This window comes from Neopelma chrysocephalum, unplaced genomic scaffold (genome assembly GCF_003984885.1).
Source record: "Neopelma chrysocephalum unplaced genomic scaffold, ASM398488v2 Primary Assembly neopelma1_168, whole genome shotgun sequence".
Lineage (NCBI taxonomy): Eukaryota > Metazoa > Chordata > Aves > Passeriformes > Pipridae > Neopelma > Neopelma chrysocephalum.
Window position 1 is genome coordinate 77,904 of NW_020897830.1, and position 23,154 is coordinate 101,057.

At 51.5% G+C, this 23,154-nt stretch overlaps 2 protein-coding genes across 4 annotated transcripts in view; one reads left to right on the forward strand and one right to left on the reverse strand.

The window, feature by feature from the left end:
• The window catches only part of SON (SON DNA binding protein), a 36,415-nt gene extending 16,820 nt beyond the window's left edge, over nucleotides 1–19,595 (forward strand). Inside the window, exons 4-12 of one of the 3 annotated variants that reach the window (XM_027701816.1) lie at nucleotides 457–617; nucleotides 2,023–2,163; nucleotides 3,442–3,633; nucleotides 7,421–7,531; nucleotides 7,950–8,066; nucleotides 15,279–15,426; nucleotides 18,215–18,283; nucleotides 18,362–18,477; nucleotides 19,087–19,245. In XM_027701816.1, the coding sequence (XP_027557617.1) occupies nucleotides 457–617; nucleotides 2,023–2,163; nucleotides 3,442–3,633; nucleotides 7,421–7,531; nucleotides 7,950–8,066; nucleotides 15,279–15,426; nucleotides 18,215–18,283; nucleotides 18,362–18,477; nucleotides 19,087–19,245 (1,214 nt within the window). Of the gene's footprint in view, nucleotides 1–456; nucleotides 618–2,022; nucleotides 2,164–3,441; nucleotides 3,634–7,420; nucleotides 7,532–7,949; nucleotides 8,067–8,997; nucleotides 9,357–15,278; nucleotides 15,427–18,214; nucleotides 18,284–18,361; nucleotides 18,478–19,086 lie in introns of those variants that run through there. The other 2 variants (XM_027701815.1, XM_027701818.1) reach the window with 2 other exon arrangements.
• Nucleotides 19,596–21,984: 2,389 nt separating this feature from the next.
• DONSON (downstream neighbor of SON) overlaps nucleotides 21,985–23,154 on the reverse strand; it is a 5,891-nt gene continuing 4,721 nt past the window's right edge. Inside the window, exons 9-10 of the mRNA XM_027701820.1 lie at nucleotides 22,870–23,055; nucleotides 21,985–22,342 (exon numbers count right to left, since the gene is read on the reverse strand). Of these exons, the coding sequence (XP_027557621.1) occupies nucleotides 22,193–22,342; nucleotides 22,870–23,055 (336 nt within the window). The 3' untranslated portion in view covers nucleotides 21,985–22,192. The remainder of the gene's footprint in view (nucleotides 22,343–22,869; nucleotides 23,056–23,154) is intronic.

Below are 23,154 nucleotides of genomic sequence, written 5' to 3' on the forward strand. Positions count from 1 at the left end.
CTCGGGGAAAGAGAGACCATGGGGTTTCCTTGGGTAGTGAGTTACAGAAGGAGAAAGAAGGTTTGAATTTGGAGCTGAGCTCTTGTACAGTGTGTGAGGAGCTTTCCTGTGGTGGACTGGAGGTTCTGATCCTCCTAGTCCTGCCTCAGAGTTACCCTGGGAGCCTGCCAGTACCAGAGGGTGGTAACTCATTTATTTGCAAACTGGCAGGAGGCTTAATTTATTTCCATGCCCTATTTCTGTGCCAGGGCCACAGGACTCCCTAATAAAGCAAAATACTGTTTTATTAACAATTTTGCACATAATTGTAGTTCACACCAACAGTGATTTTCACAGAACATCATAGAAGCACAGTGTGGGTAAAATCTCATTCAGTTTGCCAGAAACGCTTCTTTATTATTAAAAGAAGAACCTGTATAAAATCCTCACTCTCCTTTACAAAATGCCTCTGTTCAGACAAGGCCCAGCTCCTGGAAATCGCCAAAGCCAACGCGGCCGCCATGTGTGCGAAGTCAGGGGTGCCCCTGCCCCCCAGCCTGATGCCTCTGCTGTCCCAGAAGAAGGACGACAAAGCCAACCAGAAATCCTCCCGGGACACCCTCAAGGAGCTCACGGAGGTGAGGGAGAGCAGCAGCTCTGAACCTGAGCCTAACCAAGCTGGGCTTTGAGGGAGTGTGTGCTCGGGTCATGGGGGAGCTGCTTTGGGTTTGGAATCACAGAATTGTCCAGGTTGGAAAAGCCCTCCCAGCCCATGGATCCCCCCTGTGCCCGATGCCCACCCTGTCCCCCAGCCCAGAGCACTGAGTGCCACGGCCAGGCCTTCCTGGGACACCTCCAGGGCTGGGCACTCCAAACCTCCCTGGGCAGCCCCTGCCAAGGCCTCACCACCCTTTTGAGCCCTTATTCTGGACACAAGTCTGTTTTAAGTCGTTAAAACTGATGTTTTTAATTCCATGGAAATGCATGAAATCAATTATTTTGCTTTTTTTTTTTTTTTAGTTCTGATTCTGTTCTCATTTGGTACAAATTGGTGTCTGTCCCTGCTCTCCTGTTCATGAAACCCAAAGCTTTCACTTCTAGTTTTTGGTTCTGATGTTGTTTTGGAATCATAAAATGGTTTGGGTTGGGAGGGGCCTTAAAGCTCATCCAGTGCCACCCCCTGCCATGGGCAGGGACACCTTCCACCAGCTCAGGTTGCTCCAAGCCCCGTCCAACCTGGCTTTGGACACTTCCCCCAGAAACTGGAGAGAGTTTGGAATACAGAAGTGCTTTTATGTGTTTTTTTTTTTTAATTGCATCATCAGTGTGACAGTTCTGGAGATAACATCTGAGATGAAGCAATGTCCAAGTGCTGAGAAATCCTCTCCCAGTTGTCCCTGGGCCGGGGGCAGCAGAGGGACAGTCCAAAGCTGAGGTGGTGCAGGTGCCCTGTGCTCACACCTGGAGTGGTTTTTCACGTCCCCTGACCAAGATCCAAAGTAGTTTGTGCTAATCTGGAAGCCCCAAACCTGGCCCTCCTTTACCTTAACTCTGGGAATCTGCTGGATGATGTTTGTCTGCTGTTGAATCAAAATTGGCTGCAGAAACAGTCCAGGTGCTGGGAAATCAGGAAAGAACTATAAAATTATGACCTCTCTGGAAACTCTTTTTGGTTTTTGTCCTTTTTTTCCTCTCTTTTTTGTTTCTTCCCATGGAGGTTTCTCCCGATTTGACTGTGGTATCCCCATAGCACCTCTGTGTTCTGTATTCAGTGAAATGGGGGTGTCCTGCATCGCTGGCCCAACCCCACAATATTCCAGAAGGAATCTGGAAGCTGTGGCTCCTGACGAGGTCCCGAGTTAGCACCCAGTGAGTTCCTGGTGTTGGATAATTTGTGTGGCCCATCCCAAGTCCATCTCTTGGTGCCCTCACTGAAAGGTTTTGTCGTCTTCAGAAAAGAAAACCATTTCTTTTGGTCGAAATGTTCTTTGTGTGTTTGGGTGCAAAGTGCAGGTTCACTCAGAGCTGACATTTCATTTTCAGAAATGCAAGAAGATTGCCCAGAGCACGGACGACGTGATCGTGAACAAACCCCACGTGTCGGACGAGGAGGAGGAGGAACGACCTTTCTACAACCATCCCTTCAAGCTCAGCGAGCCCAAACCTATTTTCTTCAATTTAAGTGTGAGTACTTCTTGATTTTTCAGTGCTTTAAACCGTGGTTCTTTTCAAATAATGCAAGTTATTTTACAGAAATACAGCAGGAGGTGATGATCTTGGTGAAATTGGGAGTGTTTCTCTGTCAATTTAAAGAAACACTCCCAGATTCACCAAGGTTAAATTGATAATCCTGGTGACATCAGGAGTGTTTGTTGAAGTGCATCTGGGATTAAATGTTTTGAAGCATCGATTAGCTTTGTTTAACTTCTCTTGGTTTTTTGATTTTTGGGGTTTTTTTAGGTGGTGGTTTTTCCAGTTTTAGTTTTGGGGTGGTTTTTTTTCCTGCCCATGAAAGTCTGTTGTGGTTTTGCAGGGTATAAAGCACTAGAAAAGTATTTAATGGGCTCAGTGAAAATAGAAATAACATTAGATTATTATATTAGAAGGAACAGTAGAAATAACAATGCTATTCTTGTGTATAAATACATGTACCTTGTGGTGTGCACAAAATAAGCAGTAATACATATTTACATGTGTAAGGTAGAAAGAGATTTTATATTGTACTGTTAGAAAGGGGTACAATGAAACTCAAGAAACCTTGGAATTCTTCCAGGCTCCAGAGAGGAATGTTCTGTGGTGGTGATGGGTTGCTCTGCCTGTTGGCCACATCTTTGACCCTTTTAGTGTTGTTCTTTCTCCATTCCAGTCTGACAGCTATTCCCATCCCTATTCCTTGGCGTTTATCCAATATTATCCCACGTTGCCACCTGTGTTTGCCTCTTGGGAGGGAACCTGGCAGAGATCTGTGCAGGTTCTTCAGGAATTGCCAACAGTGTCTGAGGAAAACAAGGCATAGATGGAATGTGCTTGGGAATTCCTGCTGCTCTGAAAACTAACCCAAAATGGGAAAACCAGATGCTGAGAAGTGCTCTGTCTGGTCATGCAAAGCTTTTGATCCCAGCCAGTGTTTTGGCTGCCCAGGACTTTTTCCCTTGGAGCTTTCCCTCCAAAATACCTGTGTGGCAGATGAGGGTTGTTCTCTCTGTGCCGGGCTCAGCTGGGAGAGGGAGGGTTGGGAGGTTTGGGGCCACTGAAGTTGCTTTAAGTGATTTCTCATCTTCTCTTAGAGTGCAATCTGTTGCTCACGTGTGGGTTGATTTATTATAATTATTGTAGTTTATTGTTCCATAATAAGAAGGGTGAGTGTCCTGTGGCAGCTGAACCCCGAGTGTTTGCAGGGAATCACTTTGGGAGTCGTGTGTGTTTGCAGCTCTTAACTTCCTGCCATTTTCTGCCTTTCAGACTCCCAGCATAAAACCAGCACCACCCCCCCAACCAAAAAACCAGGTCAGCCTGTCCAAGGAGTTCCCTGTGTCCTCTGGGTCCCAGCACAGGAAGAAGGAGGCAGACAGTGTCTATGGAGAGTGGGTTCCCGTTGACAAGGGCGGCAAAGACGACGGCAAGGACGATGTGTTCCCCAAACCAGCCATTGAGGTAAGCAAGGCAAGGAGAGCCTATCACATCAGAAAGCCAAAACCATTACCTGGCCAGGCTGGGACCAAATTGCAGTCTGGGAAAACGAAAAAGGCACTTAAAAAGGTGGGACCTAAGAGCTGAGTGAGCTGGGGATGTGAGCTCTGCAGCTGGGATGCTCCCGGGGGCAGGGCTGGGAGCAGCCTGTCCCACCCCTGGCCTTTGGTCAGCTGGGGACTCCTTGGGCTCCAGGGAATTGAAACTTTAGCTGGAAGAGATAAAAAAAGTTCCTTGTTGAGTTTCCTGCAGAGGTTAATCAACACCTGGAGACTTTGACAGTAATGTATGTAATGATGCTTAAATTGTCCCACTGATCTTAGAGTAACAGCATCACACTGGAATGTAATCCATTGAAAATTGTAAGTGCTTTTAAACCCACCATCTCCTCGGGATGTGTTTATTGATTTTCTAGCTTTCCAGGCAGGTTTGCTCACGTGGCTGTTTTGCACTTGACCTTCCGAAGGACAATCTAATTGTGTGGATAATAAACAAAAAAATACAGAGCAAATGTTTTTCCCCTTGAAATTTCTTCCAGAGAACATTTTGTGGGGGTTTTGTAATTAAGTAAATTTAATATTTAAGACAGATGTTAATTTCTTTAAGTTGTTGTTACCTCACTGCACCTGAAACCTTGTTCTCACCTTCCAAAGCCAAAACCAAAACCTTTCCTTCCATTTCTGACAAAACCATCTCTTCACTTGGTGTGTTTTGTTTTTCAAGAACTTTCTGGTACTGTACAATTGAAGCACAGAAGGATTTTTCTTCTGGGTGTTTTACAGCACCAAAAGCCCAGAGAGTGTAACTTCCCCAACATTTTCATGGGATACCTTGGAATTTGATGGTCAGGCACCCGATTCCTTGTTCCCTCAGTTTGGGCTCTCAGGCACCACTGGTGAGGCAAACCCTGAGATGTTTGTGCAGAAGGTCATTCCCAGTTTCACTGGAGTAAATATGTGAAACACAACTTTCCTTTCTGTCCTGTGTATGTTTATAAATGCCTGTAACTATGTTGTCTGCTTTTATATTTGTAAATAAATATTTTTATTTGCATTTACCTTAACTTGGTTTGTGTTAAGGGTGATTTCAGGGGGCGTTAGCTCAGAGTGTCCCATCTCTTGGGTTTGGCAAGGCTTAAGTGGGAAACAGTAGCAGAATTCCTGTGTGTTCCTCCAGGGAGTCTGACAGGTAACAGAGTTGCTTCTCTGCCTGATTTTTTAAAATGTTTGTGGGGACTCTGAGGTGGAAGTGACTCCCTCTGAGCAGCATGAGGCAGATCAGCTCCTTGCCTGGGGGAGTGTGCTTGGATCCTTAAAAAGTTTCACATGTAATTTCCCTCCATTCATTGTTCCTAATTCTGAACTATTGTGACAGTTCTGATACGAGTCTGGACTGATGTGACAAACCAGCCAACTGCTTTCATTGCTCTGGTTTTAGTTACTGCATTAGTCTGAAATGAGCCTGCCAGTGTATCACAGCTGGTTAATAACCCTGTAGGCTCTTAGCAGAGTTGTTTGTGGTGGCAGGAGATGGAGGAAAAGGTCTGGAGTCATCTGGAGGCTCAGCATGTCTGTAGGAGGCAGAGGAAGCTGTGAGGAAGGAGCTGTGTTGGGAAGTGTGGAGCTGAGTGTTGGATTCCAGGGTGGAGCATCCCAGGTGCCTTGGGCAGAGGTGCTCAAGGGATGTAAAGATGCAGGAAATGCAGTCAGGGAACCTACAGAGCAGGTGAAAAACCTGCTGTCCCCTGCCAGCCCCATCCTTCCTGCTCCAGGGTTTGTGATTCCTGGGGAAGGTGTGGAGGATGAGGCTTGGCCAGGCAGAGCTCTGGGGGACACTGGAACACTGCACTGCCACCCTTTGCCTTGGCTCAATAATAACAACTTCTCATACTTCAAGCAGAGATTGATATTTTTGCTGGAGATCCAAAGCTGCCATGGAGTGTGTTGGCATAGCACAGAGCCCTGCTGGTGCCCACGGTGGTGCCCGGCCTTTTGGGAAGTGTTTGGGAGTTGAGTGCCCAGGGAATGTGCTGAGAGCCCCAGTCTGGTAAAGCACTAACACCCAGGTTTGGCATGGCAGTGGTGCCAGGCTGCTTTCCTGGGCTGCTCCCATGCCTGGGTGTATTGCTGGATTGAAGCTTTTGGTGAGTAGAAGAACTCTTATCTATCTCCTGAACCCGTTCCACAAACAGAAAATTCAAGAATTACTTGAGCATGTCAGGGAAATTTATTGACTCAGCCAGTGTGTGTTTCAAACAGGCATTTTAATGTACTTGTAAGGGGATTTGAGATAATATTTTGATTGCTCTTGTGCCTCGGTTGTGCTCTGTGTGACAATAAATAAGCACTGATGTCAGTCCAGGGACACTGGGACCTGGGGGATTTGAACCCTGTCTTGGTCAGTGCCAGGTGCTCCAGCAATGATCTTCACCACAGAAACCCCTTTATCCTGAACTCCAACAAAAAATCCCACATCTGCAGTCAGATTTAACAGAGCACAGAACCAATCCTTGTGTTTGATGCAGTTGTAGAAACCCATGTCTGTCTCTGACTGCTTTTCAGTATTTAGTTAATTCTTGACCTGGTTCCTGGGCCAGGGGGGTGTGGATTAACTGTGTTTGTTTAGTTCAGCTGAGTCAATCCTAAATGAGTCTCTCCTCCTTTGTACAGTGTGTGAGATGGTGACTAACAAAGGAGAGAAAAGGGGTTTATAGAGCCAATTAAAATGAAGTTAAAATGCCCCTTCCCCTCGAGCTGTGTGTGCCAACTGCTGCTCTGATTGTTGGGCTTCTCCTGTGCCTCAAACAGTCCCAGCCCTGCCAGTGTCTGTCACAGCTCCAAGGAAATTCCATTTCTTCCCTTTCTCCTTTCCAGACAGAAAGATCCATAAAATGCACATCCTCTAGAGGAGCAAGGCACAAGGATTTTAGACAAGAGCTGTACTCCAGCCACAATGGGTTATGTTTTCACCCCACAGAGGGGAGGTTTCCAGTGAGCTCCTTCATCCACTCTGTGTTCTCACCCAAGGGACTCCACAATGGAGTTTCACATTTACTTTTCTTTAAATTTTATTGAAGTTCAGCAGCACAGATGGAAAGAACTCTTTCCAGAACAATGAATTCTATGAGCTCCCAGCCTGGTTTTACAGAATCCCAGGATCACTGAGGCTGGAAAAGCCCTCCCAGCCCATGGATCCCCCCTGTGCCCCATCCCCACCTTGTCCCCCAGCCCAGAGCACTGAGTGCCACGGCCAGGCCTTCCTGGGACACCTCCAGGGCTGGGCACTCCAAACCTCCCTGGGCAGCCCCTGCCAAGACCTCACCACCCTTTCCAGTAACAAATTCCTCCTCCTGGCCAACCTGAGCCTCCCCTGGCACAGCTGGAGGCCGTTCCCTCTCCTCCTGTCCCTTGTTTAATTCTGTTGGTGAAGAAGATGCCATTGAACAGGAAAATGCTTCTCTGCAGATTGTTTTGTGACCAAAATAGTTCTTAGAAAACAACTTGTTGGATATTTAGTGTGTACAGGTGATGTTACACTTAGAGTCTGTATTTGCTTAGGAAAGCCCACCCTGTGTGGATTTAAGTGGCCCCAGGATTTTTGTCGCGTTGTTTGTTTCTTTATCAAACAAACCACTTGTTGTGTAAAACCACTTTGCAGTATTGGCAGCACTTATTCTCCAGCAGCTTTTCCCAGCCCCAGTGGCCATTGGTGTGCTCTGATGTATCTTCACAAGTGCTCTCTTTCTCCCCAGTGTGTGGACATCACCACGGCCATGAACGACCGGGCGATGGCCCAGAAACGGCTCAATGAGAACTCCTTCGACCTGGAGGCCATGTGCATGTTGAACCGTGCACAGGAGCAGGTATGGCAGGGGCTGCCAGCAGCAGCTGGGCAGCTGGGGGGCACTCAGGGCTTCCCTTCCATCCCAGCTGGTCCCTCTGGCCTGTTTGAGCAAACACGTTTGGGAAGCGGTCGATGGGCTCGTAAAGTCCTGCCTTGGTTTGCGCTTCCCGACACCGAATTTTGGGCTAAGGAACTCATGAAACCATGCACTTCCTGGCACTGGATTTTGAGGATAAGGAGATCATAAACTCACTAAACTTGGAGCTCAGGCTTCAGGGTGACCACTCAGACTTTGGGAGCACCTGCTCACAACTGTTAATGAACCTGCTGAATGTAAATGAGGAATCAGCATGAAAAGTGCTGAGGAACAACGGAGAGTGGCAGAGGAGAAGGTGCAGACGTTTATTTTGGTCTCTCCTGTGCTTTTGCCTTTGCAGATTGATGCCTGGGCCCAGTCCAACTCCATCCCTGGCCAGTTCACGGGCAGCACTGGGGCACAGATCCTGTCCTCGGACGAGCTCACCAACAGCGGCCCCCAGGCCTGGATCCGAAAGGTAGAAGTTCCCAGACACCCCTGTGTCACCTGCCCAGTCTGAAAAGCAGTGCAAGTACTGCAAAGTGCCAGAAATGTGCCTTAAAGCCCTGTGGTCGTGCATGTGCCAAGTGCAGCAGGTTGGGTTAAATCTGTCTGTGAGCTCAGAGCTCAGTGCTGCCGAGTGCCTTCGCTGTCACTGAGGGCTGTGACAGTGGGCACCCCGTGATCCACGTCCTGGCACTGCCAGCACAGTCCTGGCACTGCCATGGCTGCAGTGGCAGATCCATCACTCCTTTACTGGGATTGGGACAGCTCAGGCAAGGTTTGATCCTGATCTTGTTGAAGTCAGTGAGTTTTGGCATCAGCTTCAGCGAACCAAGTCCCAAACTGCTGTTGTGTTTGCCTTGGTTCTCTCTGATTGCTCCTCTGCCTCTGTCTGGATCACCAGGGTTTTCTGGGAACCAAAGATCTGGAGGATTACACCAGGAGTTGCAGTTCTGTGTTAATACCACCCTGATACTCTTTGTGTACAGTGAAACAGTCCCCTCTCGCTCAGGTTCTCTCTGGCTGCTCTCGGGGTGTGGTGCCTCCTACACTCGTGTGCTTCAGGAATTGAATTCCTCCAGCTTCACCTTTGCCAGTGAACACTGAGCTGGGGCTCTGACAAGGAGTAGAGCTGAGGAATGCTGGCAGTATCCACCTTTCAGACCAAAGGAATAAGGAGCTGTGCTGCTCAGTCTGGCAGGTGGTGCAGCTGGATCAGCTGGTGTGCAGACACCTTCCAGGCTGGGAGCTTGCACAGGAGGCTGAAGTGGAATTTTCCATAAAAGTTGGTGTAAACTGAACACAAAGCCTGGGATTATCCAAAAATAGAAACGTTTTTGCCAAGATTCACTACCTTGTTTTTCCACTTCATATGGCCAAGCAGCCCAGAGGGCCAGGGAGCTCAGATTCCAGTCACTGGCCAGGTGGGAATCTTTGGGGATCTGGTCAGTGCTAAAGCAGGATGCACATGAGAAAGGCTGATTGGAGGCTGTAACAAAACGTTGCCTTTGATGGAGACAACTGGAACTGTGAACACCCAGCAGGGATGTGCTGGTGAGGAGGGAGGTTTGGGAAAGGGATCAGCAGGTGTGTGAGGGAGGTTCTCCCTCTGCATCCCCTGGAGGGGCTCCCAGGGCCATGGGAAGGGAGCAGCTCTGATCAGCTCTTTCCCAAACCTCCCCCTTGCTCGAGGTTCTGTGCCCTCAGTGGCAGGATGCAGAGGGCAGCTGTGTTTTCCTGGGCCTTTAACTCTCCCTGGGATCTGCTTTAAAAAAAACCCAACTAAACAAACCCAAACAACCACCCCGAAAAAAACCAACAAAGAACCCAAACACAACCCAGTGAAACTCTTCCTAGGGAGAAAATGGGAGCAGAGTGTGCTCTGTGACTGTGGGCACTGCTGGAAGGTGGTGTTGGATCTGGAACTCAGGGGGAGCAGCAGCAGCTCTGCTGCCCTTCCCAGAGCTGTGGTTTGCAGGGCAGGGCCCTCCCCAGGCAGCATCCCGGGATTGGGCACAAAGGAGGCTGCTCTGGGAGCAGGAGGAGCTGGTGGGTGAAGAAGGCAGGACCCAATCCTCCTCCTCCTGCTGGGGCATTCCTCAGCTGCACTGCTGCTCTTCCAGGTTCCACATCCAGCAGAGCCAGGAGTGCTCAGGCTGTGCCCAGGGTTTCCTAGGAACGGTGGGGCCTGTGGGAGCCTTCAGGTGGAGTCCCATCCTGTGGTTGAGGATGATTCCACAGGAAGGGGTTCTGAATCCATGTTATCTTTCTCAGGGACACGAATGCAAACCACCCATGAAATGCAAAGTCCAGGTTCTGTGTTATTTGGGCACTTGAAGTGGTGTAACAATTATTAATTGATCAGTGTAGCACTGAGGAGTGAGGCTTGGGCTCCCTTTTTGTCCTAAGAAAAAGCATTTTAACATTAAAAAAAAATAGTTTTCATCACTAGGGCCTGGAGTTGGACTCTGATCCTGGTGGGTCACTTCCAACTCGGGATATTCTCTGTTACTATAATTGTTTTTATCTGCTGGCAGGGCTGTGGAGTTGTGGCTGTAAATTATTGCCCATTTCTGACTGGAGCTGATTCCTGGAGGCATTTCCTGGGGGCTTTGCCGTGTCCAGTGGCCAGGGGAGGAGCTGTGGCCATTCAGCAGAGCTGGAACCGTGTCAGCCAGTTAATTGGGGGCTCATTTAATGCATAATTAGAGGATGCTCAGCCATTGGGGGGGACAGAGATCCCCACCAAGCAGGGAGGTGGAGCAGGAGAGCTGTGTCAGGAGGGGAGGAAGTGAAGGGCTTGGGGAATTTGTTTGCTGAGCTCTGACTTCACTTTGCATTTGGTGGATTTAACTCCCTGGAGAGGTGATGTGTCCTCCAACTGCCTGGAATTCCAGTTTGGATCTCAGTGTTTGAGGGCCTGGGGTCCTGCAGTGGTTGACGTGGGGCACCAGTGGGGGACCCCAGGTGGGACTGAGGTTCATCTTCTAATTCCTGTCCTGATTCCTGGTGTTCATGGGGAGGGTCCTGAGCAGGATCCATAAAGGGAGAAAACATTGCTGGATGTGTTGTATCCTAAAGCAGTTCTGAACAGTGTCACCTTTCCCTTTGGAAAAGTGGGTTCTGTTTCCGTGGGTCACCATCAGTGTAATCAGTTCACAAACACGACTCGTTTTTCTCAAGGTTTCCTTTATTTATTCCCTTTTTTCTTCCAAACACACCGAGCTGCTGAAGGAATGTCAGAGCAAGTGGGGGAATATTTTTTGTGTTTCCCAAGCAAATTCTGTTGAGGTCTGTTCACTCCCCCTTTCCCAGGCTCACACTTGGTCCTGGATTTCTCAGCTTCCCTCTGGAGCCTGCACTTGCTCCTCAGGGGCAGTTTGTGCACATGGGGTGACCCTGGGACCTGCTGGGCCGCTCCCTTGTGCTCCCCCGTGGGCTGCAGCAGCTTCTGGAAAGTTCCAAGCCTTCCTTCCATTCTTCCCAGTCACAGCAGAGCAGAACTCCTCTGAGGGAGGAGGTGGAGCTGGGTCTGGTGGTTCCCCCTGGCAGGAGTGCTGAGCTTCCAGGCAGGACACTCAGGGAATCCTGGTGTTCCCATGGGAATGGAGAGCACAGGGCAGAGCACATCAACCCCGTGTTCATCACATCCTGGATATTGGAGGAATTGTTGGCTGTGAGGATGGGGAGGCCCTGGCCCAGGTTGCCCAGAGAGCTGTGGCTGCCCCTGGATCCCTGGAAGTGTCCAAGGCCAGGTTGGATGGGGCTTGGAGCAACCTGGGCTCATGGCAGGGGGTGGCACTGGATGGGCTTTAAAGCCCCTCCCAATCCAAACCAATCCCTGATTCCATGCTATGTGAGTTGGGTTGGACTTGCTTGCTCCTCACTCCTCTCACTGCTGGTTTTTCCAGCTATTCCAGCTGGAATTCTCCTGCTGTTGTGCAACACAAACCCTGCAGGAGCTTGGGAACTACAGGATTTGTGAGGCATTTGCTGGGATTCTCCAGCAAGGGATTCACCCCCTCGTGTGAGGGAAGGAATGTGGCTGGTGCTGAAAGGGCTGGAGCATCTTCCAGGTCAGGACCAGCCCCAAATTCCCTCCTCAGAGTCCCAGCAACATTCCAGATCCTGATCCAGAGCTCTGGGAGCATTTGGACAACACTCTGAGGGGCAGGGTGGGATTGTTGGGATGTCCTGGGCAGGGCCAGGAGTTGGACTGGATGAGCCTTTGGAGTCTCTCCCAGCTCAGGATATTCTGAGATTTAATGGAAAATTCAGCAACTTGGCCCAAGTTTTTCCAAAGAGCTGCTTGTTCCTGGAACTTGAAGAAGGTCTTGGAGGTCAAGTGACCTTTAGTCCCTGGGCTGTACCTGAGCTGCCACCTTGTGCCTTCAGGGCTTTGCTTTCACTTCCTAAATTCTTGCTCCAAAGAATCACCTGAAAAATCAGGAATGATGTGAATTAAAACCACTCCAAACCCTCAGAAGGAATCAGGTTTTACCTTCCCTTTAAAAAAAGTGCTGACACAGGAATGTGACCCTTTGGTGTCTCCATGTGCTGGCGGAATGGAAGTGGGATTTCATGGAATTTAGGGGTCAAAACATGAGGAAAAAGGCATTAAATTGTGCTGCAGGCTCCCTCAGATCGAGATTAGTGAGGGAAAGAGAACTGACTTTGTGAATAATCAGATAATTCTGGCAGCAGTCACCAAGTGCTCAGAAAACGGGGAGTAGTTGTATCCCAGCCCCCTTAGTTTGGAATCTGCAAAGGTCCAGAGCTCAGGAGCTTGGGGAGACTCAGCCTTGGATGGTTTTTAACATGAAAAGAAATGTGGATTTTGCTTCCCTGCTTTGGTGACTGTTTCTGTTCCTTTTTATGTTTCAAATGAGTTCCAAACCCAGCACTAGTTTTCCCCCCACTCGTTAAATCACGGGCTGAGGGAAGTGGTCTGTCATGAAATGATTAAAAAATACAATGTACAGGGACCATCAGAGGTTTGTTATTAAATTACCACTTATTAATATTAACTTATTATCACTTCATTATTAAAAGAAAAAAACAAACCAGAATCAGGAGGGAAGGAAGTTTTCCTCACTGCAAACCTTTGCTTCCTCACTGACCTGAATCCAAGTGGGCTTCTCCTGGCTCCTTTCCCACTGGAATCAGAATTCCTTCCTTTAGCCTTTCAGTGGGATGCACAGGTATTTGTGTGTTCTGGAGTGAAACTATTCTTGATAATTATCATTAATAGTGGTTGTGATCCGTGTGGGACTCCCTGTTGTTCTGGGGGGGTCAGCAGGGTGCACAGAGCTCCTGCTGCTCTTCCCACCAGGATCCTGACTTCATCCAGTGAAGGGGTATTGGGAGTAAACTGCCCTTTGGAATTCAGAACCTTTTCTTCCCAGTTTCTGGAGTCGGTTCAGGCTCTTTTCCCTCGGTAGGAACTGAGGGCTTGGATTTTCCCTGGGAACAGGATGCTTTGGTTGTGTTCTCTCCTTCCCCGGCCCCTGGGCCAGGACACTGTCCAGGTGTGTTGGGAAGCCGTGTGACATTCCAGTGACCTCAGCAGGAGCTTGCTCCGTGTCCTTTGTGAACTGAACACACAGGGGTGCTGCTGGAACAGGGGCTGATTTCCCAAATTCTGGCACTGCCAAGGAGCTGCAAACCCGGGATCGGGGCCGGGCTGTCCTGGGCTGGGTTTGTGTCTGGGTGTCCTTCTCTTGTGAGACATTCCTGGAAAAGAGAGGGGAGGAGGGAACTGGGAGTCAGGAAGAGGCTCTGGAGGGCTCTGGGTGCTGTCACAGGGACTGGGTGTTGTGCCCCAGCCAGAGCTCTGCTTCTCCATCCCACATGGATCCTGTGCAGATCCAGAGGGTTTCCTGGGGATGGGCAAGGACTGGGCAATTCCTGCCACAATCTGCAGCAGCTCCTCCTTGTTATCCTTGTCCCACCCTGCACAGGGGGGCTGCACACCCACAGGGGCGTGTTGGGAATCCCTGGAAAACAGACTCTGCCACAGGAACACTTGTGGGTTTGTTACCTACGAATGGGAACCAGGGACCTGAGAGTCCTGGGAAAACAGGGACCTGAGAGTCCTGGGAAAACAGGGACCTGTGAGCCTTGAAAGCAGGGACTTGTGAGTCTTGGGAAAGCAGGGACTTGTGAGTCTTGGAAAAGCAGGGATCTGTGAGTCTTGGAAAAGCAGGGATCTGTGAGTCTTGGGAAAGCAGGGATCTGTGAATTTTGGGAAAACAGGGACATGTGACTTCTGGGAAAGCAGAGACTTGTGGGCCCTGGGAAACCAGGAATCCATCAATCCTGGGAAACCAGAGACCTGTGAGTGTTGGGAAACCAGGGATCCATCAATCCTGGGAAACCAGGGATCTGTGAGTCTTGGACAACCAGTAAACCATGAGTCTCCAGAAATCAAGGCTCTGTCAATGCCAGGAAACCAAGGACCTGTTGTGATTGTTGGGACGGAAGGGATCCATCGGTCCTGGGCGACTCTTTGGGAAGCAGGGCCCTGTGTGTGCTCTTCAGAACTCAGGGCTCCGTCACTGCTGGGAGATCAGGGCCCTGCTGGTGCCGTGGCCAGCCCTGGGCCGCTGTTCCCGTGCAGGCCCAGCCCAAGGCAAGGCAGCCCCAGCCCCGGCCGTGCCCTCGCCGTGCCCGCAGTGCCATCCCCGCAGTGCCATCCCCGCGTCCCGCCCGCGCTGCGCTGGAGCCGCTCCGTGCCGGGGTAACTGTGTCCGAGGCAGCAAGTCTGCGTGGGATGGAAATGCTTGACTTGCTTCCTGGGGCCAGCGGGGGGGCACGAGAGATGAGGGTTCACAGAATACCCTGTGAACTTTCACCCCTCTGTATGGAAACTTGTTTCAGGGTCAAATCCTTGTAGCCGCCTCCTTGCCACGGTCAGTGCCAGCCCTACTATTCCCAACACTGGTGCCAGCGAGGCCTAGGTACGTAACTTTTAAGGAGTTTTTACAGTTCTTTACATCAAAGCGGATGTTTAAACTTTCTGTTAAAGCTTTCACCATTTAACAACCTGTATTAATGCTCATTTGAAAGAATGTGACAACTGCTCTGCTGCTAAACTGGGGGGCCCAGCGCCTTTTTCCGTTAAAAAACCCGAGGGAAAAGCGGAAGCTCTTTGTTCCGTGTGGATTTTCAGGGTAGAACGTGAATGTGCAGTTGCCGCGTTACGAGTACAATTCGGAGAGGGGTTTTTTTTTTTAGATTTAAACACACCTAAAGAGCCCTGAATGTCCTGCCTGAATGTGCTTGTGTTCTGTGGGTGAGGAGGAGCTCCTGGCACGGCCGTGCCGGGCCCACGGAACACTTCCCGAGCCGAGGAGAACTCTGGGATCAAAGAGAGTGTTTAGAACCGGCTGGGTGTCGCTTGGTCAAACACATCTGTCTGGAACAGGTCACTGCCACCTTGGGATCACCTCAGAGTTTCCTTAAGTTGTTCCTTTTTGCCAAACATTGATTTGTGTCTCGTGTGTCTGCGTGAGTTCCGGGTTCCACACACTGGTTTGGGCTGAAAACCCACAAAGCTCAGGTGGATTTTTTTTTTTAAATTCAGTCCGTGAAAGGTTGTTAGAAACGTTTTTTGGAAGCTCCCACTTGCTATTTCAAATCCCAGTGCTAACTTTAGGCCTTGTTTTACTTCTCTTTTTCTGGATAGGATCAGTTCTTAAGAGCAGCCCCTGTCACTGGAGGAATGGGAGCTCAGCTGATGAGGAAGATGGGCTGGAGAGAAGGAGAAGGGCTTGGGAAGAACAAGGAAGGCAGCGTGGAGCCCATCATGGTGGACTTCAAGACGGATCGCAAAGGTAAGTCCTGCCCTCAGGGTGTCCCGGGCTCCCAAAGCTGCCAGGGCTGGAGAGGGGCAGGATCACCTCATGGAGCAAGGGCTTCCTGGCTGGCTGCCCTGGAGGAGTGAACAGCTTCTGGGATTCTGCTCCTGCTCTGTTTTAGGCTTTGTCCTTGTGCCTGTGAGCTCTGCCAGGTGTCCTTTGCCTTCCCTGACCTTCCCCTGCCCTGGTACAAAGTGCTTCCCAGCTGTTCTCCCGTCAGGGATGTGCTCCAGTGGGATGCACAGAGGAGGCACAGGCAGGGCACTGGCTGTGGAAGAGCTGTGGTGGCTGCTGTGGAGACAGTGCTGGAGCAGGAGCAGGGCAGGGTGGCAGGGGAGCAGATTAACCCGGGCTGGGATGGGGTGACACCCCCTGCCTGTCACCCTCAGGGCTTGGGGCTTCCATGGGGATTTGATTCCTGTTCTGTCCCTCATGTCCCATCTCTGCTTTGATCTGCTGGAGGCTCCCCTGCCCAGCTCAGGGCTGGTTCCAGAGGCAGCTTTAGCCATCTCTTCTCTTCCTGTAAACCACCCCTGTGTCCATGGTTTCCTGTCCGTGGCCATGGGTGGAAAACCCATTGGATCCAGCAGAACCATCCAGCTGATTCCAGGCCATGGAGCTGCTCCTTCAGCCAGGCCAGGGTGCTTTGGAGGTGGATGACAATTTTCCACCTGAAACACCCATCCAAGTTCTGACCATTTTAAACCCAGAATGCCAAATTCCAGCAGTCAGGATTTCTGCTGGAATTGTTCTGTTCTTCAGGAACCTTTAGTGTATGAAATAGGTCACAACTGATATCAGAGCACAGAAATACTCAGAATTATTTCAAGGCCAGGCTGGACGGGGCTTGGAGCAACCTGGGCTGGTGGAAGGTGTCCCTGCCCATGGCAGGGGGTGGCACTGGGTGGGCTTTGAGGTCCCTCCCACCCAAACCATTCTGGGATTTCAGGGCTTGTTTTTGCTTTGGTCACTGCTCAGAACTGAGCTTGGAACAAAACAAAGCAGGTTGGACTCCATGATCTTGGAGGTCTTTTCCAACCTCAGTGATTTTGGGATTCTGTGAATGACCAAACTCTTCCCATGTTTTTCTTCTGTACAATCTTTCTGTGCCAAGGAATTAAACCCAAAAGGTGGCTGATGACAGTGATTGCCAAGGATTCCTCTTGCTGGCCTGTGACAGTCATCTGAAAAGAGGGATAACTTTAGTGCCAGCTGGGCTTTGCTTTGGATTTCCTGGCTTTGGAGTGTTTGTGATCACATGTGCAACCTTGCCTGGTCATTCCCACAAAAGTTCTGCCTGGATGCAGAATCCTCTCTCCAGCTGAGCCACCAGCTCTGGGACACAGGGAGGGGAGGCAGCTGGACAGGGATTATCCATTTAGGACAAGCAGTTCTTCAGACATTACTGTTCTCAGATGATTCAGTGATTGAAAAGTTCTTTTTATAAAAGTTCTGTGCAGAGTTTTAAAGAAAAGTCAGGAATTTTTGAAAGCAGATCTGTCTGTTAATAAGTAACCCAGCCAGGTTTGTTTTGTAAGGATTTTTGACACGTTTTTGAACTTATTCCTCAAATAAAATACAATTCCCACTCCCAGGAATGTGCCAAGGAGCAACTGAGGAGGCAGCAGCTTCTTGGAAGTTCCTTGTTGAGGTCCCAGAGACAAGATGTGGAGTTGAGTGTCAGTGCCTTGGAGTGACAGGGAGAGTTTGGATGTGGAGAAGGAGAGTTCTCTGGCTGGTTGGGATGTAAAATTCTGTAAGGGGGAAACCCCCAACCTTTCCTTCAGGGATTGTTGTCTCCGATGGGTTCGTGCCCCTTGGGAAGTCCCTGCTGAGGAGCTGCAGGAATATTGGGATGAGTGTCTGGTAAGGAGGGAAGGACTTTCTTGTAAAGCAAAACAAACCCAAATGCCACCCAAAACCAAAGCTGAGGGAGCAGGAAGACACTGGAAGCAATTGCAGTATCTCCCTGTCCTCAGGCCCCAAACAACAGGAAAACTTGAGGTAAGAAACAAAGGAATGTGGAAGGGAGGAAGTCTGAGAATGGCAAAACCCATGGGGAGAAACTTGGGTTTCTCTCCCAGCTGGTCACTGGCATTTCAGACATTTTTGGCAATTCCTCATTTTATTTCTTACTCTCGGAAGATTTTCCAAAGAAAAATGTGGAGCTTTGGTGTTTCCCAGGGGCTCCATGAGAACCTGGGCTCCCTGCACCCATCTGGGGCTGTTCCTGCTCCTCTGCTGCCCTATTTCCTTATCTCCCAGTGGGGTGGAGGTGACAGTCCCCGGGCTGTGACCCTGCACACAGAGGGTGTTTGAACACTGGGAAATACAGGGAGAATGTGTGATCCCACTCCATGGGGTCATTCCTGGCATGAGGGGACACACGGGGACATTTCCCGGTCCATGGGAATCCTTCCCGTGCTCCGTGTGTTGGAGGCAGACTGAGGGACTCTTCGGTTGCACAAAACAGAGTTCTTCAGTTCCTCTCTTGCTCACTGTTTCTCCAAAGAGGTCATGGAAAACCAAGTTTCCCTGGAAAACCAGGGGATTTCTGGCCTGTGCAAGGCTGCTCAAAGTTTTTTGTTCAGGGTCTTCCTGGAGCCTTTGGGAAAAACAGAGGGGAAAAACGCTGGATGAAAGGGAGGCTTGAGACTCGTGTGGAGTCTCCAGGTGTTCCCACTGATCCTGTTCTTGCTTTGCTGCTGAGAACACAGGAATCAGGTGGGACTCAGGGCCGTGACCTGCACTGTGTTGTTTCCAGGGCTGGTTGCTGTGGGAGAGAAGGCCCAGAAGAGATCCGGCCATTACGTGGTGATGAAGGACCTTTCAGGTGAGATTTTTTTTCCCCAAAATCCTGTAGTTGCCAAAGGCTGCTCTGATACTGACCCCTGGGTGTGTGTGTGGGCAGGGAAGCACCCGGTGTCCGCGCTGATGGAGATCTGCAACAAGAGGAGGTGGACACCCCCCGAGTTCGTGTTGGTGGACGACAGTGGGCCTGATCACCGCAAGCATTTCATCTTCAAGGTGGGTCTGAGCTGCCTCAGCTGCTGCTGAGTCGCTGTCCCAGGGCAGGGAATTCCTGTTTCTGTTTGGGTGGAACCATCTCAGCCACCTCAGGAGTGGCTGAGGACGGTGAGTTGATCCCAGGGCTGGAGCCCCTCTGCTCTGGAGCCAGGCTGGGAGAGCTGGAGGGGTTCACCTGGAGAAGAGAAGGATCCAGGGAGACCTGAGAGCCCCTTCCAGGGCCTAAAGGGGCTCCAGGAGAGCTGGAGAGAGACTGGGGACAAGGGATGGAGGGACAGGACAAGGAGGAATGGCTTCCCACTGCCAGAGGGCAGGGATAGATGGGATATTGGGAAGGAATTGCTGTCTGTGCGGGTGGGGAGGGACTGGGATAGAATTCCCAGAGAAGCTGTGGCTGCCCCTGGAGCAAGCTGGGCTGGTGGAAGGTGGCAGTGGATGGGCTTTAAGGTCCCTCCCGCCCCAGCCCACGCTGTGATTCCATGCAGGGGCTGTGCTGCCAGCCCTGGATCGCTGTGCCCCGGGCAAGGGGTTCCCTGGGGAGCCCTGGCAGCCCTTCCCTGGCAGCCCCTCCCTGGCAGCCCTTCCAATGCCGCCTTTCGCTGTCCCCAGGTGAGAGTCAACGGCAACGAGTACCGGCCCACCTTTGCCAGCCTTAACAAGAAGCACGCGAAGGCCACGGCGGCCACGGCGGCGCTGCAGGCGATGGGGCTCGTACCAAAGGAGAGCATGGTCAACACCACCATGTTCAGGAGTGCCTCCCACCGCTGAGCCCCCGCGCCGCACAACTCTCGGTGTTCGCCCCTCGGGTTGTAAATACGTCGGCAGTTCCCACCTTGTAAAAACTGTACAGAGACGCCCACAGGTTTTTTCTTTTGTACCATCCAAATGTATTTAAATCATACTTAGTTTTTGGTATGTTTATATTGTTTACATTAGTGATGTAATTATTTCTTAAACGACTAAATCGGAGGACAGGCTCTGGAGGCATCGGTGATCCAAACCCGCGGCTAAAGCTCCTGCAGTTCCTCTCCCTGTGGGACGCTGACGCTTGGAGGTCCCTGGAGAGCACAGGATTGAACCCCCCGGCCCTGCCCCGGGGGGCCCTCAGTGGCCACCTGCGCTCCCTCAGTGGCCACCTGCGCTCCCTCAGTGGCCACCTGTGCTCCGGGACGGCCGGACGAGGCAACGAGAGGCTTCCAGAGGGGCATAGAGGTGACTCCTGCGTGTCCCCGGGACAGAGGGGCCGTTCCCAACCAGTGAACTCACTGCCCGATGCCGATTGTACGGATTTGTGGTTCATGTGAATTTTGAACTTTACCGGATCTACAACTGGACTGGGGGGGAGGGGGTAGGATGACGCTTCAATTGTTGTACCCGACTTGGTCAATAAAGCAGCACAAGTTCATAATCTGCACCCCTGGTCAGCAGACAGTAATTCCAGTGGATGCCAAGCCAGGAACCGGGAATTTAAGTTTGCCAAAATGCCTTCTGGAAGAACCACACGCAGTATAGAAGTGGCTTTGGAAGGATTCTCAAAAGCCATGGGGTGGGAGGAGCAGGTCTGGTTATTTTTGTTGCTTTGGTCTCTTACAAAATAACTCTTTGGGTTTAACATTTCCATAAGGACCCTGTGCCCCCAGGGAGAGCCTTGGGCAGCTGGGCAGGAGAGGGTGTAGAAAGCTTTTCCTCTTCATTACTTTATCTGTTATTTAAGAAGTATCAGTCCTTTGCCTGCGTGCCCTTGGAATTGGACAGGGCACTGCACCCTTCCTGCCAGCTCTGAGCTGGGGGCCAGGATTTCTGGACTGGGATAGTTCAGGTGCTCATTCCAGAGAAGTTTTTTTTTGAGCTGTTGTATCTGAGCTGGGTCTGGGGCAGGAACTAACTCAGGCCTCCTGTGAAGAATTCCTGGTGCCTGGAGCCGTGTGTATCCCGTCAGTGTCACGGAACAAGGTCTGTCCTTGCCCTGAAGGGACAGGGGTTGGTGTCTCGTGCACAGCAGAGAAATGGGGTTGGTTTGCAGACAAAAGAGCCCCTCCGAGTCTGTCCAAGCGCTCTGGAAATGCTTCAGTTGATCTTCATTTTCATGGACGTTGTTGTCTTGAATTAAACTTTTTTCCCTTTGGCTTCTCGCCTTCGGTCTCTCCCTGAGTGTTTGGAGCCTCTCCAGGCCGTGGCTGAACTGCTGGGAAGGTGTGTGAGATCCAGAGGGACCCTGGGAATGCTGGGCAGGGGGTCTGTCTCAGCCCTTGGGTGCAGGACCCATCCCAGACCTGGGACTGTGACAGAGCTGAGGATCCTGTTCCTGTGGCAGCTCCGGCTTCACACCGGGATATGATCCAGTCTGGGAATGTACAGTCTCCTGTACTTGTTCTGTTCCTTCTTTGGTGTCCCTGTTCCCCATGTTAAGGTAAAGACCTTTCCCAGCAGCAGAAAAAATCCAATCCCTTGAAAGGGGTGAAAATAGTCATGGATTCATGGAATATCCTGAGCTGGAAGGATCATCCAGTCCAAGCCCTGGCCCTGCCAGGATATCCCACCAATCCCCCCCTCCCTGAGAACATTGTCTGATGTCCATTAATTGCTGCTGGATTTGTTATGGAAAAGTGCAGAAAATAATGAAATGGGGACTGTGCTGCCCTGCTCTCCCCTGGAAAGAGGGACACTCTGGATTTAATGTTCCAAGAGCCTCTGTGTGTCCTGAGGGAGGGCCTGGATCCGGGTTGGAGTCAGGGAACCCCAGGGATGACAGGTCACAGCAGTCCCTGTAAAGCCCCAGTGTAACTATCCCTGTGTATTCCTGGGGCAGGGACACCTCCTGTGCTGGGGATGAACAGCAACAGGAGGCAGAGGAAGCTTTTCCTGCCTCAGGCTGCAGTGGTTGCCATTGGAAAAGCCCTCCCAGCCCATGGATCCCCCCTGTGCCCCATCCCCACCTTGTCCCCCAGCCCAGAGCACTGAGTGCCACGGCCAGGCCTTCCTGGGACACCTCCAGGGCTGGGCACTCCAAACCTCCCTGGGCAGCCCCTGCCAAGGCCTCACCACCCTTTCCAGGAGGAAATTCCTCCTGAGCAGGTGCTGCAGCCAATTAATTCCTCCCCCTTGTGATCCAGGTGTAGTTCATACAAAGGACTCCCTTTAACCCCGGGCAGGGGTGGGATTGGGAGTTCTGCTGAGCAGCTCTGGGGAATATCCACCTTTAAGCTGGATCCAGCTGCAGCCACAGTTCCAGGTCCCTGATCCCCATCCATCCCTGTGGAGCTCCTGGCTGGGTGCTGGGAGCAGCCTGGGGATGGGTTTTGCCAAGAATTCCACCCATCCATAGAATCCCAGAAGGTCTGGGGTGGAAGGCACTGTAAAGCTCATCCTGTTCCAAGCCCCTGCCATGGAGGGTTCTAGTTCCAAACTGGTTATGAGTTCCTGCCTGGAGCAGGAGCAGGAATTCCATACTCAGGACAGACTGTGCCTGTGCTGGGGGAGCACAGACCTGCCTGCAAACCACACCCATAAAACGAAGAGTTTTATTTATAAAAGACTTTCTAAAATACAAAAGGAGAAGCCCAAAGCCTCTCTTTCCATTAAAAGTCCTGGGAAGTGTTTCCGTGCCATGGGCACTGTCTGGGATGTCCCTCCCGACCTGCCCAGGTGCTGCCCACCCCCCCCCCGAGCACAGCACACCTGGAACATCCTGCTCCAGGGACTGGAGCCAGCATTCCTAGGCCTTCCAGGTGTATGCATAGTCCTTCATCTCCAGGAAGCGGATGGCAGACTTTCCCAGGGTTGGACACTGCCTCAGCTCATCCAGAGTCTTGGGATGCAGCCCACACGCAGGGAGATCCTGGGGTGATCCCACAGCCTCCTGTGGGAACACACAACGAGGAGTCACACACGGGACAGGTGTTCTGTACTTCCAAACATGCCCTTGGATACCTCTGGAGAGCTCCCGCTCTTCCCATTATCCCATTTCTGAGGGAATGAGAAGCCACAGGGGCTGCCAGTGGTGATCACAGGGTGAGGTTTGTGCCCCAGGTTTGCTCTCCAGCCCCGTTCCCAGGGAAGGTGGTTTTGTGCCCAGGTTTACGCCCCAGCCCCATTCCCAGGGAAGATATTGGTGTCCCCAGTTTGCTCTCCAGCCCCATTCCCAGGGAAGGTGTTGGTGTCCCAGGTTTGCCCCCCAGCCCCGTTCCCAGGGAAGGTGTTGGTGTCCCTGTTTTGCTGTCCAGCCTCATTCCCAGGGAAGGTGGTTTTGTCCCCGTTTGCCCCCCAGCCCCATTCCCAGGGAAGGTGTTGGTGTCCCTGGTTTGTGCCCCATCCCCATTCCCAGGGAAGGTGGTTTTGTCCCCCTTTGCCCCCATCCCCGTTCCCAGGCAGGGCTGTGCTCACCTGCCGTGGCTGGGGGCAGCAGTTGAAGGCAGCACTGGGTTGGTGTGTGCTGAGCAGGGCTCGGAAGGCCCCGCGCTGGGCCGGGCCCAGCAGCCGGGTGAGCGCCCGCAGGGTGTGGGGCAGGACAGGCCCCAGAACCTCCAGGCTGAACACGTCCTCCGAGCCCCCTGGCACGCGGGCACGGGCACTGCGGGCCTGGGGGCACAGCAGGGATCAGGGGCACAGCAGGGATCAGGGGGCACGGCAGGGATCGGGGGGCACAGCAGGGATGAGGGGCACAGCAGGGATGAGGGG